This window comes from Natrix helvetica (genome assembly GCF_964273705.1).
Source record: "Natrix helvetica genome assembly, chromosome: 4".
NCBI lineage: Eukaryota > Metazoa > Chordata > Lepidosauria > Squamata > Natricidae > Natrix > Natrix helvetica.
In genome coordinates, this window is record NC_138550.1 from 94551994 (window position 1) to 94566646 (window position 14653).

The window sequence follows — 14653 nt, forward strand, 5'->3', positions numbered from 1 at the left end:
CATGGATGTGTGTGGCATGTGCACACACGCATGCATGCGTCATACTTGTGATGCCTCCGCAAGCCTCCGGGATGCTCCAGCTGCTCCGTGGAGTATCGCGCAGGTGCTGTACGTGCCATGCGCATGCGCGGAAGCGCCAAAGGCTTAAAGGAGAGGTAAGGAGCTGGAGCGGGCAGGTGGGCCTGCAACCCACCACTGCTATAGGAATACCTGAAGGAACCCAATAGGCTATATGATATAAGTTATCTTATTTATCATATTTGAAAAAAATGAATTCAACAGTATGCATTTTAATACTTTTACCTACTTAAATACCCCCAATAGATTCATTAGAATTCACAGTATTTTGGGTGAAATGGTAGTAGTAGAATCCATCTGAAAAGGATCTTTAGCTGTGCTCTTCTATTATTTTGGCTCTACATTTCTAACTATCTTGAGACATTCGTTCCCTGATTTTTTAAAAAATAACTTAACAGCCAATCCTTGCATTTACAACCTTTGCAGGTTTGTAAAGCAAAGGAAAGCTGAAATAAGATCATAAGCATATTTACATACCAACTGCTTTACTTAATGACTTAGTTGTTGGTCCCAATTGTGGTCTCTGAGCAGAGGTGGCATTCAGCTGGTTCTCTCCGGTTCAGGCAAACCGGTAGTGGCGGCTACAGAAGGCTCCGCCCACCCGCCCCGACATAATGTGTGAGAAGGCAGTGCGCATGCGCAGACATGGGACATGGGCTCACATTTGCAAACCGGTAGTAAAAGGGTAAAAAATGAATTTAGGTAGATAATTTCTAAAACGGGTTCAGCTGTTTAAAAGTACTTGAAAAAAAAAGAAATAAGCAATATTTAAGTGAATAGTATGATTTGAAGTGTGAGAATGATTCCAGTAGCTTCCAAGATAGACATAGACCAGACTATCTTGCTGAATTTGTGGCTACTTCCCAGGTGTCTACTTCAACTACTTTCCAGGTGGAGAAATACATTGGTGTAACTGAATGGAAAAAGTGTAGTTTGGTTTTGTCATCAGATATTATAGGATTTATACTTAACCATGTCAGCATATGTGACAAGTCTTGTTACCTTTTGGCTAGCTCACAAGCCTCTGTGGTTCATTATTCACATCCAGAAGATTGCAAAAAGGTTGGCTTATAAATGACTGTGGTCCTAGTTTCTGTCTGAGGTTTTCCATTAATATCCTAAACTGGTTCAGTGTTAACATTAGTCATAAATGTAATTTTAAATTCACCATCTGGTTGGCAGAAAGTTAAGAACTTGAATTCTTGGCTGTTATTCTGTTTATAGCTGTCTCCAATCTCCTGCTAAATATTTTTATGTATAGCTTTCTAAAATATTGTTGTTCTGCCATTTTGTGTGCTCTCTGAGCATGCAAAACTACAATATGCTTTGTTTTTTGCCAAATGTATTCTGGGAAACCCAGCCATTTTGACTTATTCATCAAAACAAACTTAAACAAACCCTGGATTGCATGGACTTCAGGATAACTATTTAGGTTTGTCTGTTCTGAACAGTATGAAAAAGGACACATGTGGGTATCGCATAACTGAAACATCATTTTCCATATAAACTTGGAATTCTTGGTAACACACTTTATTAAATACTCCAGTACATCAGAAGAATTATATTTTAAAAAGTACCTGTTCTGTCTGTGCAATTTTTGTCTGTGCAATTTTCCTTTCATATGGGGATGCTTGAAGTCAATTCAAAATATACAGAGAATATATCTTGTATTCTGACTGGTCAACACAGCATAGCAGTATAATGTTACTGTGGGAGTGCCACTAGTTGTCAGCTGATTTGCAGGTTCAGTTCAAATGGCTGATTATCACTTTTAAAAGTCAATATGGTATGTATCCCTGTTACTACATCTTGGCCAAGGCAATAGACTAAGAACTTCCTCATTGAGATACCGTGTTTTTCCAGTAGAGTGGAGGGAGGGGTCACTGAAGGGTTATTACAGCCTGATTGGTCCATTTGACTGAGAGAAAACTTCTTAGCCTTCGGCTTCTCCCGTTGGCTCCCAGTTTCCTCTCAGTCAAGAAGGTCCAACGACGTATTTTTGGTTCCCAGTGCGACTGTGAGTAATTGAGGTGATCAAATTGGCAATTCCAAATTCTTAAAAATTATTGTTAGAGAAGAGAAGCAGAGCTGTGCCCAACAAACAGCCCTTCGCTGTCTCAGATAGGCAGGGAGAGCAACGAGGAGCGTCCTCCTTTCCTTGAATCCCCTCCCTGCTGGGCTTTCTCCTTCCCCGGCTGATTCCTGGGGCCTCGGGCGTGCCGGGTGGATCGCAGATAGCAGACTCTCCCCCGCCGACCCTTCTATCAAGCCGCAGCGCCGGCGGCCTATTTGCCGTGCGTGAAGACCGGCAATTCCTTAAATTCGGCTGCGCCGCCTCCCCCGGGTCAGCGGAGCTCTCGGCGGCGGCGCGAGCGAAGACCGGAGCGCCAGCGGCTCTTGCCAGGCGTGAAGACCGGCTCGAATCTTCCCCCCTACACAAAGAGCTCTGAGTTTGGGTCGGCTGGCTTGCAAATTGCGAGGGGAGACAAGCGGCGGCTCGCGCGCCATTTTAGCGGCCGCCTGAAGAGACGCAGGACATTAAAAAGAGCGGTGGCCATTTTGAACACGAGGCGGCAGTTACAGGCCTCACTCAAGCCACCGACACTCGCAGGCCCTGTCTGCACGTTCTCATCAGTGCGGGGCCTAGCAACTGCAAGGAGCTCAATTTACATCTGAAGCCTCTGACACGTGAGTGGGGCGATGGCAGCGCGTTCTGAGGGAGCTCAAACGACAACAGCCCAGACCCAAGAGGACAAGTCAGGCCCCACTGTCCCAGCCAGGCCTCGAGTTCCCAGGCCTACTGCGGAGGATCGCCCCTCCAGAGCCCTACAAAGGGATGAGCTTAGGCGTTCCAGGGCAATCGAGAAAGCGATTGAGAGGGCAGAAAGAAAGAAGGTCAGGGATCCCAATCCTAGGTCTAGATCCCCCAGACCTGAGGCTCCTAGTCATTCCCCTTCTGTCAACAGGGGATTCAGCCCTTCTTCTCCCTCTTCCTCTTCATCCAGATCTGCTAGGAGTGAGGGACGGGGGGCCTCTCCCCCACCCCCGACTTCCCCTGGGACAGGGGGATTGGATAGGAATGATCCTTTAGAGGGCCCCTCTGCAGGTCCCTCCCGGGGTAGGAGGTCCCACAGGGATTCCATTCCCCATGACTACGATTCTGATTATGGCGAGGAGGATCTAGAACACCTCCCTGAAAATCTAAAGAGATTAATTTCTGCAGCCATTTCCAGGGGAATAGCTCAAAGAGACAGACCTTCCCGGCATAGGATTACTCCATTCAGCAGGGCCAGGTCTAGGAATTCCTCCCCCTCCCTCATGAGCGAGGTCTCCTCTAGGGGGGAAGCCAGTCGTCAAGACGACTGGGGTTTCTCTGAGGAAGAGGATGCGGCCTCTGATCAGCCCACTTCTTCCAACTTGTTCATCCAGGCCATGTTTAAGCCCCTACTGAAGAAGGCTAGGAGGACCACCAAGGTGGGCACAGGGGATCCCACAGTTCCCCCGCCCAGGGATCCAGACATGGTGATGTTCTCAAACACGGCCACCAACAAAGAGGAGATCCCTGCTCCTCCTCTGTTCTTGGAGGTGGCCACCAGTCAGTGGGCCCGACCTTCGAATTTTTCCCCTCCTGGCAGCAACGATAGGTGGGCTTATAACATGGAGAAGGCTTTCTTACAGGCAATCCAACTTCCGGCTATAGATCAACCCATAGCTGCCCTGGTCTCGTCCTCCCCGGTGGTCTCCGGGGATGCGGCGGACAAACTTAAGCCGGAGGATAAGAGGGCGGAGCTTACCCTGCGGAAAAATTATAAGGCTTCCGCTTGGGCAATGCGGGCGGCGGCCGCCGCCTCGTAATTTAATCGCACAACAGTGATGTGGCTCCGCCAACTCCAGGATCGTATCCCGATCCAGGATGATCGAATACATCAAGACCTGACCAAAATTATGGCGGCCTGCCAGTATTCGGCCGACGCGACCTTGGATGCCATGCGCTTTGGCTCCAGCGCCTTGGCCACCTCTGTGGCCTCACGCCGGCTCCTTTGGCTTAGAAATTGGCAGATCGATAATAAAGCCAAATGGGATTTGATAGCTGCCCCCTTCACGGGTCCAAATTTGTTTGGGTCTGCCTTAGACCCAATTCTAGTGGAGAATAAGGACAAGAAAAAGGTAATGCCTACCTCCACTAAGAAGTCCGAGACACGCAGTCACCCATATCGCAGGCCTCCTTTCAGAAACTATGACAGGGACCAGGAGTCCCGTTTCCAACAGTACAGGCAGGATAGGCCATTCAATAGACAAGGCTTCCAAGACCGCACCAGATACCAGTCTCAGTCCAAGTGGCCCTTTCGCGGGGGGGGCGGCCGCCCCTTCCGCAGAGGGAAATGACTCAAATCCGAGTCATCCCATAGGCGGCCGCCTGGCGTTATACGCGGACAAGTGGGACCAGATTACAACAGACGGTTGGGTCCGGGCGACCATTCGCCACGGCCTAAGGTTAGAGTTCCTCTCCTATCCCCCGAGGCGCTTCAAAGTTTTCTCCCCATCCCGGGATCCGGAACGCCGTCATCTCATGGACCTCGCCGTTTCACACCTTCTGGAAATCAGAGCGGTGGAGGTCGTTCCGGAAACGGAGAGGGGGCGGGGCTACTATTCAAATCTATTTGTAGTCCCGAAGGCCTCGGGGGGTTGGAGGGCGATTCTCGACCTGAAGCGCCTGAATCAGTATCTAGTTTACAGGCGCTTCAAGATGGCCTCCCTAAAATCAATCTTGCAGGGCATTCGAAAGGGGGATTACATGGCCTCGGTAGACCTGACGGAGGCCTACCTACACATCCCCATCCTTCGGTCTCACCGTCAATTTCTGAGATTTTCCCACAAAGGCAGACACTATCAGTACCGGGCCCTGCCATTCGGCCTGGCCTCGGCCCCTCGGACGTTCACCAAAGTCCTGGCGGCACTGGCCGCTTACCTGAGATCCATCCCAGTCAGGCTCCAGTGTTACCTGGACGACGTCTTAGTGCAAGCAGGGTCTCTTCCCAGGGCCAAGGCAGACCTCCAGCTGACCATCCAATGGCTCCAGACACTAGGCTTCTCAGTGAATTTCCCCAAGAGCCATCTATCCCCATCCAGACAGATTCTGCATCTAGGGACAGTGATAGATTCCCAGTCGGGGTGGGTCCGCCTGTCCCCAGACCGTTTAGACAGTCTGACGCAGTTGATCAGGTCAATCAGGGCAAAAAGATCCGTTTCCACCCTGACATTATCACGACTCCTGGGGAAGATGGTATCCTGCATAGGGATAGTTCCCTGGGCCCGCCTGCATCTGCGTCCCCTTCAGTGGGCCTTAATACCAGCCCAAAGGAGAATGTTGAGCAACTCTCTACGACCGCTTCGCTTAACGTCGGAAGTGAGACGCTCGCTCAAGTGGTGGATGTCCCCAGCATTGCGACAGGGGGCCTCTATTTGGGAGCCGGAGAGAGTACAAGTCACGACGGACGCGAGCCTTTACGGCTGGGGGGCCGTGATGGGGTCCGACATGGCCCAGGGACGTTGGACTGCCTCGGACCTCAGACACAATATAAATTGGCTCGAACTCAAGGCCGCGAGACTGGCCCTCCGGACTTCAACCGCCAGCTACAGGGGCAACATGTCCTACTACTTACGGACAATGTAGCGACGAAAGCTCATGTAAACCGGCAAGGCGGGACTCATTCCCGAGCCCTCTGGCGGGAGGCACAGACATTAGGCCTATGGGCGGAGAGACACTTGGCCTCCATTGCGGCAGAACATATTGCGGGGACGTCCAATCACCAGGCAGACTGGTTGAGCCGGGCGACTCTGGACAACGGCGAGTGGCAGCTAGATCCAGAGTTGTTTCGAAAGATCTGCCTCAGGTTCGGCAACCCCCTTGTGGACCTGTTTGCCTCCCCCAGCAACACGCAGCTGCCGAGATTTTTCACCAGATTCAAGACCCCAGCTGCAGAAGGAGCGGATGCTCTCAGGACCCGGTGGCCTCCGGGTCTCCTCTACGCCTTCCCTCCCCTTCCCCTCATTCCCAGAACCATTCGGAAGGTAGTCACAGAGAGGGCTTCCGTCATTCTGTTAGCCCCATATTGGCCGAGGAGGCCATGGTTTGCGGACCTGGTCCAGCTCTCGGTCGTAGATCCCTGGAGAATCCCACCGGAAGAGGTAGTCTTGTATCAGGGAGTCTTAGTTCACCCAGAGCCGCAGTGGCTGCATCTGACCGCGTGGCTCTTGAGAGGGGATTGCTGAAACGGAGGAAGCTGTCATCGGGGGTCATAGCCACCTTAGAGGCAGCTAGGAAACCGTCCACAGTGAGGATCTATAACGCCACCTGGTCGGCCTTCGCGAAGTGGTGTAGCCCCAGGGGGGTGGATCCAGCCAAGGCCACGGTTCCAGACGTTCTAGAATTTCTTCAAAAAGGATTAGAGGATGGGTTGTCCCATAATACCCTCAGGAGACAGGTAGCGGCCCTAGCCACTATATTGGGAGGGGAGGGTCCCTCTACCCTCTCTCGCTCTCCGTTGGTGAAGAGGTTCCTTAAAGGGGCGGCCAACATCCGTCCGCCTCCGGTCCATAGGTTCCCTACATGGGATCTTACCATCGTCTTGAAGGCTCTGACGGGGTCTCCCTTTGAACCGCTCAGGTCGGTCCACATGCGCCTCCTATCACTGAAGGTAGTATTTTTAGTGGCCATTACATCGGCCAGGCGTATCTCTGAGCTGGGGGCCCTTTCTGTTAGAAGCGACCTTTGCATGATTCACCAGGACAGGGTGGTATTGCGTTTAGATCCTTCGTTCATTCCGAAGGTCAATACTCTGTTTCATAGGGCCCAGGAAATTGTCCTACCAAATTTTTGCCCCAATCCAACAAGGGAGAGAGAACAGGCGTGGCATCGGTTGGATGTACGCAGGGCCCTCCGTATTTATCTGAAGCGGACGGAGGGCATTCGTAAGACCGAGGCGTTGTTTGTCTCGTTTCACCCAGGTTCCCTAGGCAAAAAGGTCTCGTCTTCAACTATTGGGAGGTGGATCAGGTTGGCCATCGTTGAGGCCTATGGAGCCTCAGGTAAATCTCCCCCGTCGGGGATTACGGCTCACTCCACTCGTAGTGCGGCCTCCTCAGCGGCCTGGGCCACAAGGGCGCCCTTCGAGGACATCTGTCGCGCGGCCACCTGGGCCTCCCCTACTCCTTTCATAAGACACTACCGTTTAGACGCTTATGCCTCGGCCGAGGCATCCTTTGGGCGGAGGGTTCTCCAGCGGGTGGTGGCCGATCCTCCCCCTGAGACCCAGTCTTCCCTCCCTGGGACGTAGCGTGGGTATGTCCCTTCAGTGACCCCTCCCTCCACTCTACTGGAAAAAGAACGGTCTTACCTGAACGTTTTTTTCGGGGGAGTGGAGGGAGGGGTCACTCTCCCACCCTAGTTAGATAGACAGGGTCTGGGAGGGGTAGGATCGGGTGGCCCGGGGCGGCTTTCCCTTGTCTTCTTACATCATGCAGACGCTGACCTGACATCGCGGAAACTGGGAGCCAACGGGAGAAGCCGAAGGCTAAGAAGTTTTCTCTCAGTCAAATGGACCAATCAGGCTGTAATAACCCTTCAGTGACCCCTCCCTCCACTCCCCCGAAAAAAACGTTCAGGTAAGACCAACGTTCTTTCCCCGAAAATAAGACAGGGTCTTATTTTCTTCCCCCCCCCCAAAAATTTTTTTGCTTGAGCCTTATTATCGGGGGGGGGTATTGGTTTGGGGTTGCCGGTGGCTGCTCTCTTGCGAGCGGGCACCTGAAGAGCCGGGCACAGCCTCAGGTGCAAATGGCTATGTTGTGCTGTCACAGCAGCGCAACAAAGCCGCCATGTAACCACGCTCGTGAGCAGCTGCCCAGCAACTCCCCTTTCTAGCCGGGCAGAGTGCCACTCACCGACCCAGTAATATCCCAAAGGCGCTAAGCCTCGTGGCGCTCTACCCGGCTGGAATGAGAGGTTGCACGAGCACTTGTTCTGCCTCCAAATCGTGTGCCTCCCAGTCTCACCATGGCCAGCTCTCCCTGCAGAGCTGGGCCAGGGCGCCGCTGCCGCTGCAGCACTGCTGCCGCCGCCGCCACCATGTTCCGAGCATAACCGGCTTCCAAACTCCAGAGAACTGCTGCCGAGTCTTGCGGCACTGGCTGCTCTGGGACTACGCTTTATGGTTGTGGGCTGGCTGCGGGAAGACTCTCTGTCCCACCAGAGTCTTACAAAAGCCAGCCCACAACCATAGAGCGTAATCCCAGAGCGGCCGCTGCCGGAAGATTTGGCAGTGGATCTCCGGAGTTTGGAAGTCGGTTATCCTTGGAGCATGGTGGCAGCGGTGTACTGGGGCTGCGGCGGCAGCAGGCCCGCAGCGGCGCCCTGTCCCAGCTCTACAGGGAGAGCTGGGCATGGTAAGGCTGGGAGGCACGCGAGCTGGAGGCAGAACAAGTGCTTGCGCAACCTCTCTTTCCAGCCGGGCAGAGCACCACGCGGCTTAGTGCTTTTGGGATATTACTGGGTCGGTGAGTGGCGCTCTGCCCGGCTGGAAACGGGCGTTGCCAAGCGGCTGCTCTGAGAGCAGCTGCCCGACAACCCCTAGCTCCAGCTGGGCACAGCGCCACCCACCAACCTAGCGGTATCCCAAAGGCATCAGGCAATGTGAGTGCCTTTGCCCCCCCCTCCCTGTAGCTCCTGCGGCTTTGTGCCTTCCGGATATTGCTAGGTTGGTGAGTGGCGCTCTGGCTGGTTGGAGGTGGGGGGTTGTCCAGGGGGCTTATTATTAGGGAGGGCGTATATTTTTGCCCACAGGAAAAATATGGCATAGTCTTTTTATCAGGACATGTCATAATTTCGGGGAAACACGGTATTAGAGATAAAGTACTTGGAAGCTAAGCTTCTAAGTATAGATAGCGAGTTCCTAACTCTGGAATAGTCTTCAGTGTCACATTGCAGAAGATTAATGAAACTATTCACATTTACCAAGCCATCAGAGATATGAAATGTTGTGGGAAATAAAGCCAACTGGTTTCTCTCTCAACCCTAGGAAGCAGGCAATGGCAAATCACTTCCAAAATCTTTCCAAGGAAACTGAAGAGACTTGTCCAAGCAGGGAAGAGAGGGAAAGAGAGAAAACGAGAGAACACATGATGAATAAAATTTTTGTTTTGGATTTGTGTGTGTGTGTGAGAGAGAGACTTTATTGATGGGATGTAAGCCTCCTACAAACTGTTGATAGGCAACATGTGAGTGAGTGAATAAATAAATAAATACATAAATATTGGGTCCAACTTATTTGCTGTTTTATATAAAATGATACCACAAAATGTTTTTTACATTAAATTAATCTGAAGGTATAAGAACTATGAATCAATGACATTTGTGAAAGTTTTAACTAGAAGATTTTGTTGTAAATTTAAATAAGCAATTCTGGCATACAGGGTAAATGTGTGTTTTCTATGACCAATGTGTTTGTTTCCTTGGCTAATCATGGTATTCACAGAAGACTGCCACCAATTCCAAAGTTCAATGTCATCAATACTGTTTCTGTCCTGCTTCTTCAAAATCCAAGTTTTGCTTCAATGGAGGGCTACTGCGAAAAGGGTGGCCTGTACGATTAGATTTTTGTAGATATAAAGATAGTAATTTTTCCAAGACCACCATTGTTATTCTACCAAGAAGTAGTTGGCAATGTATTACTTGACTGGTAGTTTATTATTGATAGTCAGTCTTAAAAGACAGAAGCTATCCACCACCAGCATATCTTTATTGCCAATTTTAAGACCGCTTAGAAACACATAAATGCTGTCGTGTGTGTTCCCAAAAGTCAAATAAAGTTTTCAAGTAGAGCTCATTTTCTAATGACTTTTTGGACACATTGATGAAAGTATTTGGCAGCACTACAGGAGGAGGCTGCCATCTCCTTCTTTAGGAATGTTTTTTGATTGCCTGATTGATTGATTGATTGATTGATTGATTGATTGATCAAATTTATAAGGCTGCCCATTTTACGAAAAATTACTCTGGGCAATGTACAAAATTATAAAAAGTAAACATAAAAAAACCTCATTATTAAAAAATAAAATACAAAAATCACAAGTATAAGAGAGAATAGATGTTAACAGCAATAATGGAGCCACGTCAAGATCTCACCATTTAGCATATGATAGTGATTTTCCTTGAAGATCCCCCATGTGAGCTTACAACATCTAATTTCCCCCCAAGTCCAGAGATGGTTAGCTGTCTCATGCATTGATTTTCTAAACACAGCTTCTTCTGCTAATGAAGTCTGGGTTCCATATTAGCTTGGCCAGCATCTTCAATAAAAACTCTCTGTTTATAGAATCATGTACCCCACTAAGATCTATGAAAGATGTGAACAGGTGTTTACCATCTGTTGTATATTTAGTAATAAGTGGTGTAGAACGAAGCAGTTGCCTCTTATGGGACCCAGATCTAAATCTAGCCTGTTCTTCCACTAATACGTTCTTCTATTGAAAAATAATCCACACTAACCAATGTTCCACAAGAAGAGTCAGAACATTATTGCAAGAAGTATAAACACACTGCAACAGCCCGGAACATCAGAAAAATGAAATGGGTAGCCTATACAACATCTCCCCCCCCAAAAAAAAGTGGATATCCATGCAATTTTATCAAAACATTCTTGACCACTCAACTCACCACAGCACAACACAAGCTATGGAAAGGTACCATATATCAAAAATATTTTAGAAACCACCAATAGACAATTATAACCACATAGCATCACCATAGTGCACAAACCAACTAACGCCCTCAAAACATTTAATAAACCGAAAGATGTAGTAGCCCAATTAGAAAAAAACAGGAGTCATCTACAACATATAGTATAAAAACTGTAACAGCCGCTAGATAAGATAGACAGAAGATTAGCTGTAATGGAATGTGTGAATGACCTTGGGGAAAGAATTGCTATTAGGAAACAATCGGACAGGAGAGGGGCTCTTGTCTTGCCATGGTCAGAGAATGATATTTAGGAAGGACCCACCATAAGGGATCAAGCAGTTAAAAGTGGTGGTGGGAAGTTTGTATTTTCATACTTGCAAGATTCTGTTAATAAAGTAGAATCAGTTCATCTGGTAATGTTTCCTGTTTGGTTTAATCGGGACAATTGGTACTAGCAGGGTGCATCCCATCAACATCAACTCATAGTCAGAAGACATGATGAAAATTCCTTAATCTCATAATACATGGACAGAGGTAACCATTGTTTCAGTTGGAAAACTGCATCTTAAGCCAAATTAAATCTTAAACTACTAGTGAATTACTGAAAGCTTGACATTCAGTTGTATCAGCCCATCAATGGACACATAGAGGTAAAGTATAGTTATATACCATTCAAAAGAAACAATAAAAGACTAAGAAGAAAAGAGACCAGAACACATTCCAGTAGTCAATACTCAGATAAACAAGGATTAATCCCAGACAAACAAGAAGAAAAAAATATTCCAGGAAGTATTAAGAAGGAAACCACACATCCCCATCAACACTAGCAGGGCAAGTTACTGTATGAGAAAAGGGAGCAAACCCTACATTCACTAGAAGTGATGATGGTTACCCAGGACTCCATCATTCAACCCTGAACTGTATACATTTTCTTCAATTGCAGTGTTCTTAATCACCCGATCATCTACTTTTCTCGAGAGATGTTTTGCATGTATCTTAACCAGGGGTGAAATTCAGCAGGTTCTAACAGGATCTGGAGAACCAGTAGCGGAAATTTTGAGTAGTTCAGAGAACTGGAAAATGCCACTTCTGGCTGGCCCCAGAGTGGAATGAAAATGGAGATTTTGCAATATCCTTCCCCCAGGAGTAGGAGGGAATGGGGATTTTGCAGTATCTTTTCCCTGGAGTGGAGTGGGAATGGAGATTTTGCAGTATCCTTCCCCTGCCATGCCCACCAAGCCACGCCCACAGAACCGGTAATAAAAAAAAATGAATTTCACTACTGATCTTAACTATTTTATCAATAAGGTTTATAGGTTTGTAATTTTTAGGGGTTTCCTTGTCTCATTTTTTTGTATATGGCAATTATGATAGAGTGTTTCCCTCTTGCTGGATGTTGGCTATGTAAGTAAACAGCCTATCCAGCAATGGAGCCCAGTCAATGTGTGTCCTTGAAGTAGGAAATCTTTGGTGGCTTCATTGGGTTTCAGTGACTGAATAATATGTTTTAATTTCTGTTACTGACATTGGTGACCTAAAAACCCTCCTAAACTGAAGTTAAAATGGGGGTATCAAGTAGAAGCTTACATTTTTTCAGCATGCCATATCTGATCTTTCAAAATAAGTCTAAATTAGAACCTTTTGCTGACTTTTCTAGCTAAGGACAAACTTAGCTATGGCTTGGGTCTTCTTGATGAGTGTTAGTTTTCTTGTAATTACGTCTAAGCTTTAACTTCTTGGCATAACTGTTTGATGTGGTATTTATTTGAACCAAACAGATAACTGTTTTTCGAGTCTTTCTTGAGCTAGAGCAATTAAGATCTTAAGGACTGTCAGTTTCTAGCTGGCACTTTCTATTAAAATGTTTCTTAATGGGTGCTACAGATTGGCATACTAGGTAAAAATTTCATTTGGCTTTTTAGTAGCTATGACAACCATTTTTGCCCAGGACCGGGCCTTCTCAGTGGGTAACCAACATAAATTTATGATGGTTGCAATGTCCCGGGGTCATGAGATTACCATTTGTGGCCTTCCCACTGACAAGCAAAGTCAGTGAGGGAAAGCTGGATTTGCTTAACAACTACAGTATATGATTCGCTTAACCAACAAAAAAAGGTTATACAATTTGGTATGTTTCAATTAATGCCTGGATTGCTTAGTGACAGAAATTCTGGTCCCAATTGTCCCAACTGAATATTTCAAAGTATCTTTGGTTTACACCAGGGGTGTCAAACTCAAGGCCTGGGGTCTGGATCCGGCCCCTTTGGTACTTAGATCTGGCCTTTGGAGCTGCCCTGGAAACAGCGAAGGACTGGTCTGTGGTGCTTCTACCAGCAAAAACAGGATCCTGAGCTCTGTTTTCGGCTGCCACGGCCTCCTGTAACCCTCTGCCAGTGAAAATGGAGCTGTCATGGCAGCCAAAAACGGAGCTCAGGAGCCTGTTTTCACTGGCAGAGTGATTGGGTCACCAAAGGTGCCCCTGACAGGATTGATGTTGAACTTGTCACACACACCTTGGCTACGCTCAACCCCCCCACCCCCCCGAGATCAAACACAACCCTGTTGCGGCTTTTTACACACACACACACACACCATCTCCTCTCTTTCTGATCTAAACTGATGCTTACAAAAAGATCATTAAGTTTTTTCTTCGCAAGTCCATTTCCATACTGCTCTCCCAACAACTGTGAATTGCGACGCTGTTGTAAAACATAAAGATCTTCCTTACCTAATACACTTAATTTCTCAACATGACAAATTAAAAGTGAGCAACAATAGCTAGTCTCAATGAATTAATTGCCTATTGTTCTGTATGCTGAAAAACAAAGGCGTGATTTGAAGTATTAAGTTCCTTATTCTTGATTGATTAACATGTAACTGATTGAACTTTCCCTGTAGGCTGTTAATTACAAGTTCATTTGTGAATTATAGTGTTCTTAAGATGACCGAAGCTGACAGCTTCCACATAAAGATAAGACGGTCCTAACATTTTCATAACATTTTCCTATCTTCTCATTAGGATGGCTCATACTTGGCAGAGTTCCTGCTGGAAAAGGGCTATGAGGTGAGTGAGTAGTCTTGCTGACTGACTGCAGACTCATGGAATAATTTGGACAGAGCTTCCTTGTTGCTGTCACTCTCTGGTTATGTTTTCCATTCAGCATGAGATAAGAAATCAAAACGTTTGAAAAGAATGCAAAACATGAGCTGTAATCATGCCAGTGCATTGTGCTGTTTATCATGGAGACTGCAATGGTGGAATCCCTCCGATCCTCAGGGTATAGCTGTTTTTCCACACTTCCTGCTTATTCAGATAAACAGCAGCCTGCAAAAAGCAAGGCTACATTAAATTCATGTGTTACGATGCAGGAGGAAAAAGTTAACTTATTTTGAGAAGGGATTTTGCAGGGGTGGGAGTTGGGGACCTTGAAAAAATAAATCGAACTGTACTTCAGCAATTACGAAATGTTAGAATTTTGGTACCATAACACTCTATCACAGAATAAAAAGCTGAAAAGTGGTACCTCATTAATGAACTTGATCCCTTTCCATTTAGCTGTCATAACAACATAATATGCATAATGTAATAATTCCCCTATTCTTTAAAATGTTTCTGTCATCGTGGCCAATACAAATAGTTCCATCTTTGTTACTTCTAACACTGTTCAGTATATTTCATAATAGTAAAGTGATACTGCTACTTTTATATTTGTAACTTAGAAATCATGTCTTTTTAACATAAGCAAAAGGAAGAACAAGAGAGCGACTGAAATAAAATGAAGGAAACTGCCAGGTACTAGACATAAAATATCTGCTTCACTGGTGGTACTTTCACTA

At 47.3% G+C, this 14653-nt stretch overlaps 1 protein-coding gene across 1 annotated transcript in view; it reads left to right on the forward strand.

Annotated features, from left to right (window-relative positions):
- The window catches only part of GMDS (GDP-mannose 4,6-dehydratase), a 278676-nt gene that overhangs the window by 18101 nt on the left and 245922 nt on the right, over nucleotides 1-14653 (forward strand). The window contains exon 2 of the mRNA XM_081951541.1: nucleotides 13836-13880. Coding sequence (XP_081807667.1) covers nucleotides 13836-13880 — 45 coding nt within the window. The remainder of the gene's footprint in view (nucleotides 1-13835; nucleotides 13881-14653) is intronic.